This window comes from Bos grunniens, chromosome 17 (assembly GCF_055505025.1).
Source record: "Bos grunniens cultivar Pamir isolate PY7600 chromosome 17, Bosgru_T2T1.0, whole genome shotgun sequence".
Classification (NCBI taxonomy): Eukaryota; Metazoa; Chordata; class Mammalia; order Artiodactyla; family Bovidae; genus Bos; species Bos grunniens.
Genome location: NC_141181.1, coordinates 68,931,156 through 68,953,037, shown reverse-complemented (window position 1 = coordinate 68,953,037; position 21,882 = coordinate 68,931,156). Strand labels below are relative to the sequence as shown.

Genomic DNA, 21,882 nt, shown 5'->3' with positions numbered 1-21,882 from the left:
GACAGCTGAGAGATGGAGAACGAGTAACAGCATCCTGGGGACATCACTTGAGAATCCCCCTTGGATCTAGCTGTATGTGAAACAAGTCAGCCTTCTTGAACTGCTTGGTTATGTAAGCTAATGTTATATGAATCATTATTAAATATCAGTAGCAAGTATTTTGCTTAAACTAGTTTGTTTTCCCCTAAAAGAATTCCCACTGTCCTCCACACTTGGTAGGACTCTTCCCACCCACTCTGATGTTGGATAAAAGCACGTGGATTGCTTTTAGCCTATGAAGTGTTGCCAGATGAGCCCTGTATCACTTGTGGGTAGATGCTTGAAGAGTGAGCCCGTGCCTGGTTTGCCACATCCACTCACCCCTGCCTCAGTGAACTTGGAAGCCTGCGTCTAGATGGATGCCCTGTTAGCTGGGTCTGTGAGCGACCTACCATGATCAGAGACCCCTGCCAGCCCACCCAGGGGTGCATAGCATGAGTGAATAAGATGCTTTCTTTTGTGTTAAGCCAGTGAGATGTAGTTTATCGTTACAGACAGAAGCTAACCTCTCCTTTCTGAAACAGTCTCCCTGGGGGAAAATGAAGGATGTTTTTCATCAACACAGCTGTATCTGCAGAGCTAACAGCTAGCCAGCAGGAAGGGCACATCCTCCCAAAGCAGTCGGCTCCTTCCACATTCCACCCGCGTCCCCCAGGCCTCTAACGTCTGACAAGCAATTCCATAGCAAATTGACTCTATTGGTTTTTCCTAAGGTTTGTTATCCTCCCAGAGGGAGGGTGATTTTGTTTGGCAGATGGTTAAAGTCAGTCTGGTTGGTGTCTGACCGGTGACTCCTGCCTACAGCACTGGGAGCATGTCCATGTAATTTCTGAGAGTAGATTACAAAAAGATGCTGGCTTCTGTTTCACTTGTTCTCCCTTGCTCTCTCACCTGGTCATTCTGCTGGAAGCCAGCTGCCATGTGGTAAGCTGCTCTGAGGATAAGCCTTCAAAAGGCCAGGAGTGGAAAGAGGCCTCTGGCCAACAGCAGAAGAGAGAGGGCATCCTGGTCAGATCCTTCTGCCCTGCCTGTGCCACTTGGGGCTACCATGAGAAGGAGATCATCTAAATACCTCCAGCACTTGGTTTAGGGGTGGCCACGTAACCCGTTCTGACAGAGGATGGCGGCAGGACCGCTGAGTAAGGACAAGCCTGGGTTCTACGGTCAAACAGGCGCAAATTTAAATCCATGCACCACCTCTTCCTGGACTTTGGACAAGATCTGTTTCTCTAAGCCTCAGATTCCTCGACTGAGAAATGCAAGTTCAATAGCGCTTGCTCCATTGGGCTGTGTTATTAGGCAGTGGACATAAAATGTGTAATCCAGAGCCCAGTCCTGGGGATGCCCAGTAAGTGGTGACCGAAACTGATGACCTGGATTCTAGTCCGGACAAGTCCCTTCGTGTCTTCTGTAGACGTTGGCTGAGGCAATGATTCATGAGAGCCCTTGTAACTCTAATACGTATCATGTTTCCCTATGATGTCAAAGCCACATTATCTATGTAACACATTTTTCCGAAACTTAGTGGCTTAAAACAGCAGAAATCTATCATCCAGGTGCGGTTTAGCTGGGCACTTCTTCCTTAAGGCCTCTCAGAAAGCTACAATCAGGGTGTCGTCTGGGGCTCAGCAGGGGAGGATCTTTGTCCATGTTCGACAGCGTGGTTGTTGGCAGGATTCGGTTTCTTGTTCTGAGGACCCTTGTTCTTCACTGGCTGTTGGCTCTTTCCACTCCTGGCCTTTTGAAGCCTTATCCTCAGAGCAGCTTACCACATGGCAGCTGGCTTCCAGCAGAATGACCAAGTAAGAGAGCAATGGAGAACAAGCAAAACAGAAGCCAGAATCTGTTTGTAATCTACTCTCAGAAATGACATCCCATCACTTTGCCATATTCTAGTTACTAGAAGTTAAGTCATGAGGTCAAACTTTTACACTAAAGACCCCACATAAATCCACATGAGCACTGTAGGTTTCAAAAGCATGTCCAGAGAAGCATGTTGGAGTCCAATTAGGCAACTGTTAACAAATTGTTCCTAATAGTGGTGACTGTAGTCTTCAGTACAGGTGAATTAGCTACATACAGCCCCTCATTCAGAAAGCTCATCCCTCCTTACAAAACAAGGACATATGCAGAGCTCTTAAATAGATGGCTCCGTGTCCCCAGGACCTCACCTGTCCCCAGACTTCAGTGTGCGTTAGAACCAAGTGGGAGTCGGTGACGCCTGCAGTGTCCCAGGCCAACCCCTCAGATTCTAATTCAGAGGTTGGTGGAATGAAGGAGTCTGCATGTTTATAAGGTGCCCAGATGCTTATATAGGTGGTACATGGACCTTGTGGAGAAACCACACACCAGGCCACCTGTTTATAAGATTTCAAAGCACTGAGCACAGTGCCTGGGTTTGTGCCCAGGAAATAGCCTGAGGGCAGCCTCATAACCAGTCCCGCACAAGATTTCCTGTTCCCTCCCAGTCCCGCGCACTCTCAAGTGTAAAATTAAGACCTCCCTTGCCCATCCCCCAGCCCGTCCAGGGGAAAGGAAGAAATGACAACAGTCACATTTCTATTTTATAAGCACTTGGTTTTATTGCACAGAAGCAATTGAAAGTGGATTCCAGTGGAAAAGTGCGCCCTGGCGTGGTACAGTGGTCAGCGCCCAGCCCCACCTGCTGCAGCTCTTCTGGGACAGAGAGCTTTAGGCAAGGACTCGACCACCCCTTTGGAAAATAGAAGGCATTCAGGAATAGGTTAAGACATCTCAAGCATAATGTGTTTCTAACTGCTCATTCATTATTGCGGTCATCTGTCAGTTGCACATACAGGAAATAAATGCACTTATTTGGAGAGGAGGGGGCAGTCTGTATAGTCAAGTGTTTACGTGTGGCATTCGGCATATATCACATTCGGCTACATAAGCTATCATAACATAATTGCCCATCGCCTAGGGAGGGTTTGGGCCATGGGGCTGGGAGTTGGGAGGACCCTCTCTTGCTAACATATTGCTAATAGAAATTCCTGTTTGGTGAAGGAGGGCCTGTTGTCTAAGCAGAGTTTCTTCTTAAAGAAAAGAGAGAAAAAAGTGAAAATTTGTTATACTGATCCTTGAGCTCCCAGACCCCCCTGAGTTTCTTTGGCTGCTCTGAATGATCCCTTCTCCCTACCTTACTTCTCTCCCTTGGTGGCCTTATCTTCTGCGGCCTTCTCTGCAGGTCTGCTGTCTTTCTGGTCTGTGCTGGAGGATTTCTCAGCCTTGGCTTTCCCAGGTGTGGAGGCCTCCTTGCCAGGTTCCTTGGCTTGGGCCTCTGTTTTGGGTTTCTCCTCAGGCTTCTTGGCTTCTGCGGCCTTCCCCTCCTTGGCGTCTTTTTTCTCCGGTGCTGCCGGCGTCTCTTCCTTCTTTGGCTTTTCTGCTGCTTTGCTGGGTTCTTTGGGCTTGGCATCATCTGGTTCCTTCTTGGCCACCTCAGTCTTCTCTTTAGGCTTGGCCTCTTCCTTCCCCTTGGCAGGAGCCTCCTTCTCTGGGGTGGTTGCTTTTTTCTTATCTTCAGCCTCTTCCTTCTTGGCTTCAGCTTTGGGTTCTTTGGGCTTTTCCACAGCAGGCTCCTTCTTCTCCTCGGGCTTTGGAGCCTCCTTCTTGGGCACCTCATCTTTCTTGCTGTCCTTCTTCTCCTCAGCTTTGGGTATGGCTGGAGCTTTCTCTTCCTCTGCCTTCTTTGGGGGCTCTTTGGCTCTCACCTCCTGGGGTTTTTCTTCCTCCTTCACAGGGGACTTGGCCTCCTCCTTCTTTGGGACCTCCTTCCCAGGAGCCTTGGCCTCATCCTTCACAGGAGACTTGGCCTTCTCTGGGGATTTGGCCTCCTCCTTGACAGGGCTTTTGGGCTTCTCTGGGGACTTGGCCTCCTCCTTCACAGGGCTTTTGGGCTTCTCTGGGGACTTGGCCTCCTCCTTCACAGGGCTTTTGGGCTTCTCTGGGGACTTGGCCTTCTCTGGGGACTTGGCCTCCTCCTTCGCAGGAGACTTGGCCTTCTCTGGGGACTTGGCCTCCTCCTTCGCAGGAGACTTGGCCTTCTCTGGGGACTTGGCCTCTACTGGGGACTTGGCCTTCTCTGGGGACTTGGCCTCCTCTTTCACAGGAGACTTGGTCTTCTCTGGGGACTTGGCCTCCTCTTTCACAGGAGACTTGGCCTTCTCTGGGGACTTGGCCTCCTCTTTCACAGGAGACTTGGCCTTCTCTGGGGACTTGGCCTCCTCTTTCACAGGAGACTTGGCCTTCTCTGGCGACTTGGCCTCCTCTTTCACAGGAGACTTGGCCTTCTCTGGGGACTTGGCCTCCTCCTTCACAGGAGACTTGGCCTTCTCTGGGGACTTGGCCTCCTCTTTCACAGGAGACTTGGCCTTCTCTGGGGACTTGGCCTCCTCCTTCACAGGAGACTTGGCCTTCTCTGGCGACTTGGCCTCCACTGGAGACTTGGCCTTCTCTGGGGACTTGGCCTCCTCCTTCACAGGGGACTTGGCTTCCACTGGGGACTTGGCCTTCTCTGGGGACTTGGCCTCTTCCTTCACAGGGGACTTGGCTTTCTCTGGGGACTTGGCCTTCTCTGGGGACTTGGCCTCCTCCTTCTCTGGGGATTTGGCCTCCACTGGGGATTTGACCTTCTCTGGGGACTTGGCCTCTTCCTTCATGGGGGACTTGGCCTTTTCTGGAGACTTGGCCTCCACTGGGGACTTGGCCTTCTCTGGGGATTTGGCTTCTTCCTTCACAGGGGACTTGGCCTTCTCTGGGGACTTGGCCTCCACGGGGGACTTGGCCTTCTCAGGGGACTTCACCTCAGCTGGTGACTTGGCCTCTTCCTTCTGTGGGGACTTGGCCTCCTCCTTCACAGGGGACTTGGCCTTCTCTGGGGACTTGGCCTCGGCTGGTGACTTGGCCTCCTCCTTCTCTGGGGATGCAGCCTCTTCTGCTGGGGGAGACTTTACTGCTTCTCCTTCCTCCTCTTTGGCCTCTTTCTCTTCTTCTTCAGTCACTTCTTCAGTCACTTGGACCTCCTCTGTCTGTTCCTCCACAATCACAGTTTCCTTCTCTGACTTTTCTACCATCTTGATCTTCTCTTCACTTTTGACTTTGATGTGAGTGGACACGGAGGGGATCTTGGGGAGTCCTTCTGGAAGGAGGAAAGGACTCGGGCCAAAGCCAATTCGACATTCTTCACCCTCCAGGAGTTTTCTGCAGAATGGATAATGAAACATGTTACTATTAACTCAAAGTCGATCACTGAGGTAGGGGGCTTCCTGGGTTACTCCGAAGACCCCCTGTGTGTAGTGATACATAGTTTGGTGGAAGAAGGGATGTGAATGGTGGGCACTTAGACTGGAGGAGGTCACTAGCAGATCATCCCAAGGACTACCAGAATCTGTACCCCAATGGCATTGCTCTTGTTTTAATTCAACTAAGGCTACCACTTATTAAACTTTTTTTCCTCTGAAAAATGGCCCTCAAGAGAGAACGCCTATATTAACAAAATTTACATGTATTGTCCCTCAAAATGTTGTTTAAGAGAAAGGGGGGAGTATGAGCAAGAAGTTCCACATTTATAAACCTGGGCTTTAAAGGTATTAGAATGTTCCCATTTGAATTTCAAGGCTCTGTTGTTATATTCTCATCCTTTGAATTTTAGGAATAGAGTAGGAACAGAGTTCCTACACTTTCCTACCCACTAGAAGTGTGACCTTATTAGCAAAGCCATTCAAACTCTTCAAGCCTCAGTCTCCTCATTGGTAAAAACAGGGTCATTAAGAGTTTCTACCTCAGAGGGTGGTTTCAATGAAATAATGAATGAAAAGAATCTCTTTAAGAGGTAGATTTGTAAAGGTCCTTGACAACTCAAGTTCCTCCTTTCTCTCCCAAGACAGGCCTCTGGCTGGCTGAATCTGAGAAGAGGGTGGGGAGCTTTAACCCTCTAAATCACTGTCAGACCCTCTAAGTCACGCTCAAGATATTTGCTTCTCAGAAGACAGAACAATGGTGGCCAGGACTCGGGGGAGGGAGGGGAAGGGATCAGGGAGTTCTTGTTTAATGAGCACCGAATTTCAGTGTGGGAAGACGAAAAGTGTTCTGGAGGTAGATGATAGTGATGACTGGACAGCAATGTAAATAGTTTTAATGCCACTGAACCGTAGGCTTTAAAATGGCTAAACGGTAAATTTTATGCTGTATACATTTCACAATAGTAAGAAAAAAAATTTTTTTTTTTGGTCTCTAAGACAGCAGGCTATCTCACTGCAGATCTTAAAATCCAAGGCTTCTCCTTCTAAGAACACAAGGGCTCCCACCACCCAAAGGCCCCCCGGCCCCCTCACCTGTAAGCAGCGATCTCAATGTCCAGAGCCATCTTGACATTGAGTAGATCCTGGTACTCTCGGAGCTGGGCTGCCATCTCCCACTTGGTGTTCCTCAGCTCTGCATCCAGCTGCTGGATGGCCTCCTGGGGAGGAGAAGTCACACATGCGTTGCTGTCAGTCACCATGGAGACCTCGGCACCAGCGAGGCTGGAGTGGGCTCTGCACACCCAAAGAGGCCCAGGCCAGCCCCACCTTGTGAAAGCTTCAGGACCTCATTCATGGACCCGGAACAAACATCCCACTGTGTGTATAACCTCAGCCTGGGGAGTGTTCTGGAATGGAACACGCCAGACACCGACCACGGCTACCACAGGTCATTGGGATGATGGGTGAATTTTTACAGATCTTAAGCTTAGAAAGGGCTCAGTGGGAACTTGTCTGCTTTGGCTCCCTGTTGTCTGCCCAGTGCTCCAAAGCACCTGCACAGTAAAGGCTCGGGAGGCAACTGCCGTTGATGGCTGAGACCATGCACAGAAGCACGCTAAGGACGAGCTGAGGCTTCTCCCCGACCCAAGCCCCCGAGCCACTGCTTAAAGGCAACCACCGTGGCTGATCAAAAAGCAGCCTCTTTTTCTACAACAACCACATACTGCTTGTATAATAAGTTCTCTAAAAGAATTTTTAGACACTTTCTTTCAGTCATTGTCTTTAGTGGGAGGTATCTGCTGAGGCCTTCCCAGGCTGTCCTCACTCAGACACTGGTTACTGTTTACTGAACACCCACCAGGACCAAGACTCTGCTGTCTCTCACTCATCTCATAAGAAGTTCATCTCTCTCTTTAATCTTCATAGCTCTGCAAAGGAGGCTTTTTTTTTTTTTAATTGCATTGAGAGAATTCAGTCACAGAGAGAGGCAGATAACTTTCTTAGGGTCACACAGCTAGAAAGACATACAGGTACCCCTGGTATGTCTGACTCTAAGGCCTATGCTCTCCACTCAAAGAGGGACAGTGACTTGTCCAGGGTCACCCAGCAAGGTTAGGTGGTCTGGCTTTCTGCCCCACCCCTGCCCACCTGGTAGGATGCGATGTCAGCCTGGTGACGGTCCTCCAGCTCAGAGCGCTGCCTCTCCAGTGAGTCCTTGGTGCTTTTGAGCGTCTCCAGCTCTGTGGTCCTGGCCTGCAGCTGGCGCCGGTACTCAGATATCTCCTCCTGTGCTGAGCGCATGGCGTCTGTGTTCACCTTGGCTGCCTCGGACAGTCGGTCCAGCCTCACTGTGGGGGAGAGAGGCAGGGCACAGGGTTAGACACAACTGGATTTGGAAGGGGCCACAAGTGGGTTAAGGACCTCCTGAGTGCCAGGGGCTATTGTGGATGCTTCACTCATCCTCTCCTGTGTGACAGGCAGATGACACTGCCCAAGGCCAGCAGGCCAGTTTGAGCAGCAGGACTGGGGTTCAAATCTAGTGTGTATCTGGCTCCAAAGATCACACCCTGACTCCCCAAACGCAGGCCTCAGGTCCTGCACAGCAAAGAAGCCCCTATTTCTTCTGGCCCTTCTGGTTCACCTCCCCAACAAAGGCTGGCAGTGCGGGGGGTTATGAAACCTGGCCCATGGAGCTTAACCTCAAGCTTGGGGTTGAACAAATCAATGAGCCTATGACCTTTAGAGGCATTAGGGCTCTGGGAGCCATGGAGCCATAGCAGAGCCCAAATCCCTGTGGAGTCTGAGGCCCGTGTGCCAGCTCTTCTGTCCCTTCCTCCCCCTGGCTGCGCGTTCTCTAGCACAGGAGCCCCTGTGCCCATGACAGCCACACCCTGGCTCCTGTGAGCAACAGGCTGCAGGTTCCCAGAAGGCTTCAGGGGCCAGAGTGGGTCTGGAGATCTAGTGTGAACCTCCTGACTGTGAGCATCCTGAATCCTGAGATAATGATACCCAGGACCTGAGTCTTAGGAGCTGAGGAGGAAGAGTGATCCAGAAGTCCTGGGATGGTCTGCCAGGGTGAAGAGCAAAGTCCAAGAGGGCAGCTTGCTCTGGGAGGAGCCTTGCTGCTGCAGAGATGGGGGAGGGGTGGTTCTGCAACCGCAGAGGAGAGGCAGGAACCAGAAAAGCCATGCACCCAAACCCCAGCTTTTCTGGTTTTCCCTCCTAGTGCTTCCAGAGACTTAGAGACCATCCAAATGGGTGAGGATTCTTACCCACTGTGTATCACAGGCTTCTCTGAAAATCACTGAAGCCTCTGTGCCCTCTCCCAAGAACAATGCAGAAGTTTTAAGGAGCGTGGAACGCCCCAGGGTAAGAAGCCCAGTTGGTCCATTCCCCTTCTAATCCCAAAAGGAATGAAAACCAGAGAGGGCAGAGTGTGGGTCAAAGTCACCCTGAGGGTGTTGGACACAGCTTCAGAGCTGCAGCAGCTGCACCCTAGCTGACTCAGGGTGGCGTGGAGGTGGGGGAGGGAGATAGATTTGGGAGGCTCCCAGCTTTCAGGAAGGGGAGAGAGGACATTCAAGGGCCCCCTGGCCCCTTCAGCCTCACACACCAATTGGTTGTAATGATGGCCTTCCTGGGGAGAGAGAATGTGAGAATGACTCACCCTCTCTGACTGTGGCGGGGAGGGGCCTGATAGGTGTCAGGAGAATGGGGTCCCCTGCAGTGTGCAGGAGAGGGGGATGGGCAGCATTGGACGGGGAAGGGATGTTACTTTGAGGGGCAATGAGGGACCTCCCCGGCCCCAACGACTAGAAGCCGGCGCCGCTTTGGAGCGGAAGAGGGAACCTGTTGGAAGTGGGGCTGACTCACAGTCGAGGGGTTACCCTGACTTGGGAGAAGGAGCAGAGAGGACTGAGAATTGAAGGACAGATACAAGGACCCTGGAGAAGGCCAAAGGAGAACCTAGAGTGGGGAGGAAGAGGCGGGGAGTGCCGCACAAAAGACCCAGAGTAAAACTGTTTTTTAGCTAAGGGGCGTGCCCTTTGCTGGGGGAACCTGAGCAACCGCACCATCCAACCAGCCCTCTAGGCCGACTCCACCGACCCCCTAGGTCACACCACCCTGCCTCTCGATGTCCGACCACCAGGGGGCGCCCCTCCTCCCTGCCCCCCGCGCCTGCAAACCTCGGAACCACTCCTCGGACTGAAGCGTGCTCTGCACCGTGTGGCCTTCAAGCTGCGCGCGGATCTCGCGCAGGGCCGACGTCACGTCGCACTTGAGGGCATCGCGCGCCTCGGCCTGCGTCTGCGCGGCGCTGCTGCTCTGGATCTGGCCGAGCAGCTCGCCCACCTCCTCCTGGTGGTGACGCCGCAGGTAGCCGCACTCTTCCTGCAGGGCTTGTGCCTTCTTCTGCAGCTCGACGCGCGCCGCCTCGGCCTCCTGCGCAAAGCGGGCCAGTGCGCGCGTCGCTGCCTCGGCCTCCTCGCGCTGCCGGGCCTCGTCGTCCAGGCGCTGGCGCACGTGCGCGATGTCCTCCAGCAGGTGCTCCTGCTCCAGGCGCAGCTGGCCGCGAGCCGCGCCCAAGCGCACCACTGCGCCGCGCATCTCGCGCACCTCGCGCTCGTACAGCTCGCCCATGGCTGCGCGGCCCGCCTGCTGCTGCCGCAGCGCCGCCGCCTCGCCCTCCAGGCTGCGGTTATGCGCCTCGAGCTGCCGCACCTTGTCGATGTAGCCCGCGAAGCGGTCGTTCAGCGCCTGCAGCTGCTCCTTCTCACTGCGCGCCACCACCACGCAGCCCTCCGGTCCGTTGCTCAGGGTGTCTAGCGAGTCGGTGCTGGAGGTAGTCCCGGCGCCTCGGAAGCGGCTCGGGGAGGCCGACACGGAGCTCACGGAGGTCCGCGCCCATGAGTGGAATCCGCTGGAGGAGCCGGCTGCAGAGCGCGCTCCGCCCGCGCCGCCTTTGCGAGCCAGTGCATAGTGCAAGCTGCCGCCTCCGTGAAGCGGCGCGAAGGCGCCCAGCAGCGCGTCGGCGCCGCTGAAGCTCATCGTGGCCGGAGCGGGTGCGGCCACCGGCGGAGAAGGAGCCCTGAGGCTAGGAGGAGGCGGGCGACACTGCGGCACCTCCGCACCGGCCGGCCCTTTTATAGCAGCCCGGCGGGGTCCAGCCCCTCAGCAGTTCGGGCGGGGGGGGCGGAGCGGGGGAGGAGGGCCCCGCCCTCTCCGCCTCCTCCCCCAGCGGCCTAGGCCGGCCGGCTCCGCCGCAGTGAGAGGGGCGGGGCAGGGGAAGCTAGGAGTGAAGGGGAATCGACAACGCAGCGTCAGAGGAGACCCGCGCCCCCACCCCGCCGAGGGCGTCAGACGGTAGAGGACTCCCGGAGTGGACCGCCGGGGACCCCCCGGGTGCGGGTGGCGAGACCCTACTACTATGTTCGGAAAGAGAGAAGGCGTCCGAAATGGGGGAGCGAGGGCAAGGAGACCAGATGGGAATGGGACAGGATGCCCTCGGGATGGAGTGGTGGAAGGCGCAGTAGGATGAGGACCCCGAGTGATAGGGGGCACAGGAATTCCCTGATAGTTAGACCCTCAGGAGAGGGAGCTCAGAGTGTCTGCAGCCGGCCCGGAATAGGGGAGGAGAAAAGTACTCCTGAATGGAGGCATGGTGGGCGCTACAGAGTAGAGATAGAAGACCCTAGCTGCTAGAGAGGCCACCAAGAGAGGATTCAAGAACTCGGCAACCGGCCCGAAAAGGGGAGGGGGCCTGGAGTTGGGGAGGGGCGGCAAGGCTGCCCTGAATTGGGGGTGTGGGAGACACTGCAGAGGCTAGAGAAGGGAAGCCCGGATTGAGGGTGGGCACAGTGTTCTCCTCAGGATAGGAGGCAGGAGACCCCGAAACCGGCCCCAGCAAGAAGGACCCTCAGTGAAGTGTGCAGAGGGTTCCCTGTAAAGGCGGAGTGTGCAAGGGTCAAAGAACCAAGAATGGGGGTACTGCAGGGAACGGGGCATGGCGTTGGGAGAGCTGGTGTGAGTTGGGTGTGGGGTTTGGGGAGGTGGCAGGGGTGCCAGGAGTCCCTCGGGCCAGGGTCTGCACACCGAGGACAGCCCCACAGTTGCTGGCGAATGACCTTGAACACGTTGCCCCCACCCCCACTCGGTTCGCCCATCGGTACAAAGAACAGACCTTGCTCCAGGTCAGGCTGCAACTTGAGACCCCCAGAGACTTGGGAAGTCTCCAGCATCAGTAGAGGAGAGGAATCCTACTGCCCGTGGACATAGCAGCCACTTCCCCACAACTCAGAAGTCCTTTCTTCCTCTCCCCTCTCCATCTCCTCGGCTTCAACTTGTCGTTTCTCCCCACACCCACAAGAGACAAGTGGGTGTCATGACTGGGCTCCCTTCTCACACCCGGAGAAGCGGTGAGAAGCTTTCAGGGTATCAGAGCTTCTCACCCCCACAAGCCTTAATTCAGGTAGAAAAGAGGGCCTTTGTATTTGGGGGACCTACACTGCTGTTGATAGTTAGCTTTGTCTTGGGTTTGACTCCAGTCAAGAGCCTTGGGAGTGGGGGTGGTGCTGCAGCTGATGCTTCAGCACCAAGGACAGGGCCTACTCTTTGTTGGGGAGAAAGGGGTTAATTAACCTCTGCCTTCCCCTTGAGGGATGGGAGGGAGGAATTCTATCTCCCTGATGTCTGATCCCTGTGCTATGCAGATGGGGGACTGAGGAGGGGTGGATGGGTAATCCAGTGGGGTCACCCTGGCAGCCAGAGACCCAGCCCCTTGACCTTCTATTGGGGGTCCAGTTCCTCCATTCTGTGACTGTCTCCCACATACACACCTGTCTTGTCCTTCCATTGGAGCTGAAGGGACCTAGATGTCAGGTGTGGTGAGGCGGGGAGCCTTGAGACCCCCTAGGGAGTCACTGAAGACTTCCATCCCAGACCTGAGCCTCCCTCAGGCAGTTAATTCAACCTGCACTACATTTCCAGTCTGCATGGTTTTCCTTCTGTAGGCTCCCCAGGATGGGGACAGACAAATACCCTAGGGAAGACCTCTATCTGTCCTTTTCTCTCTGCACTCCACCTCACTCCCAGACCCCTGGTTCTAAGCAGGCCCTCAGAGATGGGGATGTGATTGTACTGTCCCTTTAACCAGGTTTTACTGGGAGGAGAGTGCACTGGGGAGGAGGAGGGAGGGGGAAGGGAGTTTCTGGTTTTGCATGAAGAAGCAGAACATGATGAAGCATTTTTCCCCTGTTTAAAGGTCCAGCTATGCTCCAGTTTGCAGGGGGCAGAGGGCAGGTGTGCAGTTGGTGCTGGGAGGATGGAGGTGAGTGTCTGGCCTGAGGCTTCTAAGAATGGCATTTGGGGGGCTTGCAGAGGGCTCCCCATTGACTTGTCATTCTGCTTGGAATCTTGCCATTAGCTCTGTTCCCTTGGGTCTTTTCAGTCATCTGCATAATGCAGATGCATCCTCTGGGTGTGGGGAGGCTGACAGGCAGCTGACAGCAAAGCGGAGTGGCAGCAGGGGCTGGGTAAAAGAGAGGAGGGGGCCAAGATGGATTCTGTCAAGGCTGGGGGCCCACAACCATGGGATTCTAAGCAAGAAGTCCCTAATGTGATTCATGTGGCTGGAAAATGACATGAGGGTGGGAATCCTGAGGTCAGTCCCCTCAAAGGGCCCTTTAGGCTCACCTCCTGGAAGTCATTCCCTTTTACCCCAACATGTAGTCAGTTATCCCCTCCATGGTCCCCAGTGCTAATCCACCACATCACACTTACCACCCTGAGTTGTCATTGGGTGAATGAATGGATGGATGAATAAATTCCAGCCGTTCCTCACCCAAACTTGTGGTCTAAAGGGGACTAAAAATGATTCTGCCCTGAGTCCTTGAGTCTCAAATCCCTTTGATCTTGCTGCCCCAGTTTTTACCATTTGAAACTGAGTAGAACAACAGTGTCATGTATCCATTCATTCATCCATTCTTCACATGTTTACTGAGTGCCTGCTATGTGATAGGTGTACAAAAAACACTGAGGTTCAGAACCCCAGAAACTTCTAAAATTGTCTCCCTGGGACAAGGATTCTCAAGTCGTTCCCAAATCCCAGTGCAGCGTTTCTCAGGGCAACTTCTTGAGGATTATGATAAGCACTCCTCCAAAAAGGAGGAGAAACAGGAGTTTGACAGCTGAAGGAAGTTATCAGGACTCTTGGTGCAACTCTTAGAGCCTGGACATGGTGATGAGCATTAGGAATCTCCCAGAGGTGCCAAGTTCCCCAAAACTTATTTGACCACAGTGGCTTCTGACCCCCCAAGTGTCACCCAAAGTGGCCCAGACTGCAGGACCCACCCAGGCATGGGCTTCAGGCCCTGTTCCCTCTGGGCTCTCCTTCAGGGTTAGTGCTCTTCAGGAACAGGGCTGCAGAGTGAAGGGTGAGGGTGGAACACAGTTTTCAGTGAACACTGGCCAAGCATTGCTGCCACTCCATTCATTCAGTGTCTAACAGGGTTAGACCCAGTGGTAAGCCCTGGGGACTCTGAAGTATGATACCTCAGTGAGGGGGAATACCCCATGTGTACAGCAGACAGAACTCAGCCACCACTTTCTCCTTGGTACCTCCTCAAACATGGCAAGAATCACTAGTCAAGGATCATTGTCCCTTTTATAGATGAGTAAACAAAGGCCAGAGTAAGGAGATGACTTGCCCAAGTTGACCCAGTGACAGGGTCTCAAATCATCCAACCTTAAGCTAGTTCTGTATACAGAAGGTGAAAACCTATTTCTCTGGCACTGAGGGGCCCAGATGACCTGAGGTTGGAGGAATGAGAGGCCCCCAGAGAGGGAACAAGCGGCTGGCTGGAACTGGAGTCTGGCCACTGACAGGTCATCCATCTGAGAGTCCCTGTGACCTGTGACCCAGTGTCAGTACATCCTTTACGTGGGGCTCACTCCCAGCCCTGGCATCCCACAGCACTGTGTCACCTCGCTGTGACCTCTGTTTGGGATGTATTTGCTAAGCTCATTCTCTTCCTACTTTATGTCTCTCCATAGAACTTGACCTTTTCTAACATGGACAGTTGTACTATCTTATCTCCTCCCATAGAATGTAAGCTTCATAAAATCAAGGACTTTTGCCTGTCTTATTCAGTGGTGCTTTCCTCAGCCCTTGGAACAGTGGTTGGCATACAGCAGAGCTGAACAAATAGTCGAATGGCTGAGCAAGTCCTCTTTGAGAAGCTGGTGAGTACCCGGGCATTTCAGCACCAGGCATCTGGATAACTCCCGGCTGGCTGAGCCCTTGGAGGGCGGCCACTGCCGGCTAAGAGCCTTCCAGCCAGCCTGAGCTGTGCGAGGTCACCTTCGCTAGGGCTCAGACCCTGCCTACTACATTGCTTGCAAACTCTCCTCAGTAATACCTTTTTCTTTTTTAATTCAGCGGTTATTTTTGTGTGTCTGTGAAGCGCAGAGTATTTCTCTTTCTCCTTATCTCTCTTTGGCGTTCATCATGCCTCATATACTCTCCTTCTCTTCCTCTCTCTGTTCCTTCTCCTTCTATCACACCCTTCCATCTCTCCTCCACCCCCAGTTTCTCTGTCCTCCTTTCCTTCCTCCCCTCTTCCTCCCCGCCGCTCCTTAGAGGTGTCCTATTTTTGCAGGCCTTGACTTATAGTAAAGGGGAGGCGGCCTCCCTCCCCCTACTCCCTTTATGAAGCAGACAGCAAAAAACTGAACTACATGCAGTTTTGCATAAGCCTTCCCCTCCTAGTATCCTCTCGTGGTTGTAACCACAGGGGACTGGCCCAAAACTGATGAAAGCCTGCAGTAGGTCTGCTTGCCTGCCCACCCGTCTGCCACCCTGGGAAGACAGTGGGTAGGAGGCTGAATTCTGCTGAAAAGGTCAGGAGCTGGTGGGTGGATTTACAGATCCGCCCCATCTCCCCCACTCTTACAGTTCTCTTTGCGAGCAATTACAGATGAATGATTCTCCGGCAGTGGTTCCTGAGCCTGAGAGTGAAATGGTTCATTGGTCTTTCCTAAGGGACCAGTTCTAGCAATTGGGTGAGGCTTGTGGACTCACACATGCTCTAGGACTGTTATATTCTTGTTACCCAGTGCAAGAGGCTAAGCAACAAGAGGACTCAAGGCTCTGCTAAGAAGAGGAAGAGGTACCTTTGTTTTCACACCTGGCCTCTCTCATTCTAGCAACTGTATGAGATTAAATACTCTGACTATTCCCATTTCGTGGTTTGGGAAATGGAGGCTCAGAGGAGGTCGGGTAACTTGCCCCAGGTCACAGGTAGTAAATGGCAGAGCTGGGATTCAAACCCAGGTCTGCTGGTCTCTATAGCATTTACGCTCAACTGTAAGGCTGTGCTACCACCTTTCATGTTCATGGGAAGGCCCAGCTGGGTCCCCATAGGACCACTGCTTTAGAACTGGACCCAGCCCTTTCCTGGTCCTGTCACACTGTCTGGAGCTTTGCTCCGGGAGTTCCCTCCAGCATCTGGTGGAAGCTAGGGAGGTGGAGAACCAGCGTTGTCTTGGGGAAGGTGGCATCCCAGGCCACCTTACAGTCAGGAAGTTGAAATGACGGCCGATGGCTCTCTGGATGGCCTAGCCTGAGGCAACAGATAAATAGACGGTAGCCATGGAACCATGCTTGATGTTCACAGGTAGATCTTGGGTCATCAAGAAAATGATTCTGGCAACCTCTGTGTGGTGCTCCCTGTGCAGGCCACCTAAGTATGTGGTGTCTGCAGCAGTCGCCCTAGGTCTGCAGGGCCCTTTCCCAATACGGGCTAGGCTGTCTAGGTCAGAGAGAGAAAGTGGCCTGCCAAGGTCGCAGAGCTCACAGCAGGGCCTGCTGCACTTCTCAAGATGCGCAGTCACTTTCAGAAGAATATATTTAAGTGATGCTTCCTCTCTTTATCCTGGCTGTCCATAGTACATTTGAGAAAGATTCTATACCAATCAGTTTAAAGTGGGGTATTGAGGCTTGGGGGAAGAACTATCAGTTGGATAAAAGTTCATTTCTGTTGGCAGGTAAATGCAGCATTACTGGGCATTAAAAGAGGCCCTGGCAAACGAGCTCAGAGGATGTGAAGTTTGCTTCTCTGAGGGGCAGCCGCATCCTAGCCCCTGTCCCTCTAAGGTCAGGTGGCATGAGGACTCATAGGGCCTGAAAGCAGCCTGGCGCCAACCAGAAACAAATGCCAGCAGAGGGGAGATGTGCCAGGAAAGTTTCTGAAACCTCTTCCCCGGCCCTGAGCCAGACGCCTGCCCTGGACAGAAGACTGTGGGAGCCCAGAGCAGACCTGGGTTGGGGACTCAGTCACACGTGCAGGAAAAAACTCTGCTGGGCACCTGAACTGCCTTCTGGCTTCCGGGGAGGTTAGCAGTGAAAGAAGAAAGAGACAAAGCTGTCCTTGAGGTCTTTACGGTCTTGGAGGGAGTTAGTGGAGAAAATGTGCTTTTCATTAAAATTTTAAAAAATCGTGCCTCAATGCTGGTCACCAAAGTGAATCTCTGTGCCCTCCCAGATCCTCTGAGTCAGAATCTCTTGTGGAGGGGCCTGGGGATGTACATCTGAGCCAGTGTCCCTACAGCAGAACAGCCTGTATTGATCTGGCCTTGACCAACCTTCTAAGTCCGCTGATTAAGCCCCTGCTGTTAAGTCTTTTGCATACGTTTTCTCATCTAGGCATCACATCCACTCCAAAAAGCTTTGGTGAGGAAATTGAGGCCTGGAAAGGTTAAATCACTTGCCAAGCACAAAACTTGGCTCTAGAACACAGCCACCCGGCCCCACCCCTGTGTTTGCTCAGGACATCCCTCTCTCCCAGAATCTCTTCTGCTTCCGACCCACCTCTGAGAAATTCTTGATTCTGCAATATTTTCTTGTACCCGTACCCAGAGCTTCTTGTCTGAAATCCTTTTCCCCTGCCCCCATTTTCACATAACTTCTCTTTATCCTTCACCTTCAAGGAGCCTTCCCTAACCCCCAAGGTGTGGGCTCTTACGACCCCCTGACTTGCCCTTGTTCTAGCCTAACCCTGTATTCTAAAGGGCTGTTTGTCACCTAACTCAACTTTGGGCAAGGGCAAGAGGCATCTCTTACTTAATGTTGCTCCCTAGGACCTGGTACCAGAATGTTAGCTCAGTGAAGTTTGTGGAAAGAGTAAATGTCCGTGGTGACTCCCTATAGGCCCTTGTCCACCCTATCCATCTGTAAGTAGAAGCTGTCTTGGACTGCATTTCACAACTCAGAGTTCAAGGAAGCAGGGCTAAAGGGCCTTAGGGGCCATCAGTTACACAGAGGAGAGAACTGAAGCCCACGTGGTCAGTGGCAGGTCTGACCCTCAGCCAGTCGTTTCAGTACATCTGGCACCTGCCTTGTCTCTGGCTCTGCAGCTGAAGGGGAAGCAGGAACTGACATGCGGACTTTATTTCCTGTCTTGGGGGGAGCCCTTCGCCCATTATCACAATCATTACCTTTTACTAGGTGCTTACAAGGTGCCAGGCTCTTTATTTTTTGATTTAATCTTATTTATTTGGCTGAGCCAGGTCTTAGTTGCAGCATATGGGATCTAGTTCCCTGACCAGGGATCGAACCCTGGTCCCTTGCATTGGAACTCGGAGTCTCAGCCACTGGACCACCAAGGAGGTCCCCCAGGCCCTTCCTATGTGTCTTACCCACAGTTTTCAATTCTCACAATTCATACAGGGATGGAAAGTGCAATGACCCCTAATTACAGATGAACAAACTGAGGCAAATAGCATGCATATCTATCAATGTGTCTTCCAGTTCCTCTCACAAACTTATTCGGGTCCCACTGGCGTCTCACAAGACTTGTCATCAAGCCTATTTTCCAGAGGAAGAAACCGGGGCTCCAAGGTTGCAGAACCTGTTTCTGCGCCTCCTAATACGTTGGCCGGCTCTCCGGCTTGACGGGCTCGCACTGGCAACAGCGCCCTCTACAGGCGGAGGCGGAGACGCCGGCATTACGGTCAGCCCCGCCCCTCGGCACCGGAAATGCCCGAGCTTTCCCTCCGGCTTCCGAAGATTGTCGAGCGCTCCTCCGAGCGCTCGGGCTCGGAATGCGGACAGCGAGCGCTACCTACAGCCGGAACCCAGCTTTCCGGCAGCCCTGGTCGCCACAGCTCCGGGTCAGAGGCATCCCTGGAGACTGCAGAAAGGTGGCAGCGACCTCGGTTGCCATCGCTTCCTTCGTCGTAACGGCAGGGCAGACGCCGAGATGCCACCGGGAGGACTGACCACACAGCCTTGAACCGAGGAGGCGGAACTCTGGGATGGGCGCTCTTCCTCGGGGACGGGGGCTCCTGGGGAAGGGGACCGTCCCTGGGCTACCGTGCCACAAGCGAGGACACCTGTGCATCAAACCCTGAACCTGAGACCGGGCGTCTGTGAGTCTGTGGACAGCAACCTTCCTTTCCCAGACCTCAGTTTCTGCACCTGAAATGGGGGCTCCTCCAGGACACTTCCACTTGCAAAAACCGGAATTTTGTCCAGCATTTTCAGAATCCCCGCCTCCAGGCAGGCGCCGAGAAAGCAGCCTTGTGCCTCCAGACAATCAACGATAACTAACGGTTCAGAATCCACCCCGAAGTCAGACCAACCCAAGAATGCCTACACTCCCTCTGGGGCATCTCGGACAAGTGACCTCTGCTTTCTGGGGCTCAGTTTCCACATCTGTAGAATGGTGTGGAACAGGGCCAGCTTCTTTTGAGGTTTGGTGGGAAAACATATGCAAAAGCCTAACACTATTTCTGGCTTAGAAAACCCTTAATAAGCACAACTGTGACCGGTTGTCACAGTTCTGGGCCCTGGGAGGGTTCCTGAGACGTGGACCCTGCCCGTCTTCTGCCCTCTGTGACCAAGATGGTGTTAGGGGCAGGGGAAGAGCGGCAAATGTGGGGTGCACGCAGTCCCTGCCCCGGAGGCAGGAGGCACAGGGCTCCGAGATCGCCTTGCCTTGCTGCATTGGCACTCCTAACGCTGGCAGGCGCCCTGCAGCCTGGGGTGGGACGGACATGCAACGTGGCCATGAAAGTGGTGAGAGTGGTGCTCAGATCCACTGAGCACTTCATTTAGGCCTGGCTTTGCATGAAGCCTATCACATGTATTATATCCATCCCCCCAAAGTCCTGTCTAGTAGGTCTGTTCCTGCCATCCCATTTTCTGATGAGACATTTGAAGCCCAGAGTCACAAACTAGTAACCAGTCCGAGGTCACCCAGCTACCAAGTGACTGAAGCAGCAGTCCACAGTCTTATCCACTGTTCTGTGCCCAGAAACATTTGGCGTGGAAGGCAGGTGGCAGAGGGGAAATGACAAGGGCCCACCAGTGTTAGTAATATACACTACAGATGGAGCCCTTAGTGAGTGTTGGGTGCTGGCCTAAGGGCCAGCATCATTTATATTCCTGAGAGTGAGCCTATACTATAGGTTCTGTTATTACTACTTTTGGAGAAGGCAATGGCACCCCACTCCAGTACTCTTGCCTGGAAAATCCCATGGACGGAGGAGCCTGGTGGGCTGCAGTCCATGGGGTCGCTAAGAGTCGGACACGACTGAGCGACTTCACTTTCACTTTTCACTTTCATGCACTGGAGAAGGAAATGGCAACCCACTCCAGTGTTCCTGCCTGGAGAATCCCAGGGATAGGGGAGCCTGGTGGGCTGCCGTCTATGGGGTCGCACAGAGTCGGACACGACTGAAGCGACTTAGCAGCAGCAGCCGCACTGCCACTTCATCAGTGAAAGGTTATCTCATCTGTATGGTCACACTGCTAGTACAAAACTCGGTCTCTGGGGACCATCGGTGGAGCACTTTGCCTTAGGAAGACCCCGCTGTTCTCTGATTCTCAGTTTCCTCTTTTGTAAAATGAGAGGCTTGCACCGGAAGGCCCTGAGTGTGACTTCCTGAGCTTTCATTGTTTGATCTTAGGGAGCATTGACATGATGTCCCGAGTCCCGGATTTCTTCCTAATTATCTGTGACTTGGGGACGCCTGGGCTGAGACCATTGCACCTCTGGGCCTCAGTTTCTGCTTTCATAAAATGTGGAGACTAGACAATCCCACTGACCAGGGCACCTTCCAGCTTTAATATTTTATGAGTGCAAATGAAGAGACAAGCTGAAGTTCAGCAAACTCTGCATTCTCTGAGAAATTCTAATAAATGTGAATCTGCCACGTCACTCAGAACATTCGTTCCTAGGGCTGGGCTTCCAAGGACAGACACCTGCACAGCTGAAGGCGAGCCGCCACCTCCAGACAATCACCAGTAACTAATGGTTCAGGATCCACCACCCCTGAAGTCAGACCAACCCAAGAATGAATGCCTACACTCCCTCTGGGGCATCTCGGACAAGTGACCTCTGCTTCCTGGGGCTCAGTTCCCACATGTGTAGAATGGTGTGTAACAGGACCAGCTTCATTTGAGCTTTGGTGGAAAAACATGTGCAAAAAGCCTAACACTATTAGAAAACCCTTAATAAACACAACTGTGACCAGGTGTGTGCAGCGCCGTTCTGGGCACTGGGTGGGTTCCTGAGCCCTGGACCCTGCCCATCCCTGGCCCTCTGTGACCAAGATGGTGTTAGGGGTGGGGGAAGAGAGGCAGGGTCCCACTGAGTCAACCGGGGACCCGGATGTGGGGTGCAGGCAGTCCCTGCCCTGGAGGCCGTGGGTGCAGGCTGCCAGGGCTGATGGCGGCTGAAGAAGCATTAACGAGCATTCCAGCACGTCCCTGGCCAGCAGCAGCCCCTGGGGAGGGGCAGAGGGCCATGCAAGGACAGAGGAGGCGGAGGATCAGTGTCAGAACTGCCGTGTCATGTGCCAGGGGCTGCAGCTCGGTGCAGGATCGTGGTTGAGACAGCTGAAGTGCGTGCTGGGCTTCAGGCTCTGGTGAAGTGCATTCACGTCTGTCGTGTCCTCGGGACAGGGCTGTGTGACCTGTACGGGGTTCTCAACCTGCAGTACAGAGACTCGACTCCTGGGGAGCCTGTAGGTGAGCTGCAGGGGGCCAGAAGCCCTCAAAACTGGGTGCAGGATTGTGTGGGTGACTCCCCAAGAGGCATAAGACCTCCTAAAGGTCAAAAGAATTCTAGATTTAGGAGTCAGAAGAGTTGGTGTAAGACCCCGTAATTCTGGCAAATGGCATCCTGTGATTCTGAGCAGGTGGTTCAACTGCCCTTACCACCCCACCCACGCATTCCTCCCTTTTCTTGTTTCATCATTCATTCAACAAATGTTTCCTGAGACCTGGGCTTCCTTATTGGCTCAGACAGTAAAGAATCTGTCCCCAGTGCAGGAGACCAGGTTTGATTCCTGGGTTGAGAAGATCCCCTGGAGAAGGGAATGGCAACCCACTCTAGTATTCTTGCCTGGAGAATCCCATGGACAGAGGAGCCTGGCACGCTACAGTCCATGGGGTCACAGAGTCAGACATGACTGAGCGACTAACACTTTCTGTTTTCCTGAGACCTGTTCCTGGCTGGGGTCTACACCGTGGATACACACAGCCACGAAGAAGACAGGGATCCCAGCTCCCCTGGTCATCAAC

The 21,882-nt window shown here is 53.4% G+C and overlaps 1 protein-coding gene and 1 long non-coding RNA gene across 6 annotated transcripts; one reads left to right on the top strand and one right to left on the bottom strand.

Moving 5' to 3' along the window:
* Positions 1-2,595: 2,595 nt before the first annotated feature.
* On the bottom strand, positions 2,596-10,468 carry NEFH (neurofilament heavy chain). The gene is made up of 4 exons (XM_086346068.1): positions 9,485-10,468; positions 7,446-7,645; positions 6,390-6,514; positions 2,596-5,256 (listed from the first exon to the last, which is right to left on the bottom strand). Exons 1-4 carry the CDS (start codon positions 10,344-10,346, stop codon positions 3,198-3,200), a joined length of 3,246 nt encoding a protein of 1,081 aa, XP_086202194.1. The 5' UTR covers positions 10,347-10,468; the 3' UTR covers positions 2,596-3,197.
* Positions 10,469-10,538: 70 nt separating this feature from the next.
* Positions 10,539-20,832, top strand: LOC147355729 (uncharacterized). 5 transcript variants are annotated; one of them, XR_015144060.1, is made up of 4 exons: positions 10,539-10,661; positions 12,559-12,624; positions 14,446-14,537; positions 18,103-18,225. It is a non-coding gene; the product is annotated as an uncharacterized LOC147355729 (long non-coding RNA). The 5 variants fall into 5 exon arrangements; XR_015144061.1 differs by lacking the exon at positions 18,103-18,225 and adding an exon at positions 16,341-16,801; XR_015144062.1 differs by lacking the exon at positions 10,539-10,661 and adding an exon at positions 11,641-11,766 and having other exon boundaries at positions 18,103-20,832.
* Positions 20,833-21,882: the final 1,050 nt, after the last annotated feature.

Excerpts from the sequence above, each read along its gene's own strand:
- NEFH (XM_086346068.1), bottom strand. The coding sequence starts at position 10,346 with ATGAGCTTCAGCGGCGCCGACGCGCTGCTGGGCGCCTTCGCGCCGCTT. Across the intron at positions 6,515-7,445 it reads CTGACATCGCATCCTACCAG|GAGGCCATCCAGCAGCTGGA; the intron begins GTGGGCAGGGGT and ends TCTCCTCCCCAG. Across the intron at positions 5,257-6,389 it reads ATTGAGATCGCTGCTTACAG|AAAACTCCTGGAGGGTGAAG; the intron begins GTGAGGGGGCCG and ends TCCATTCTGCAG.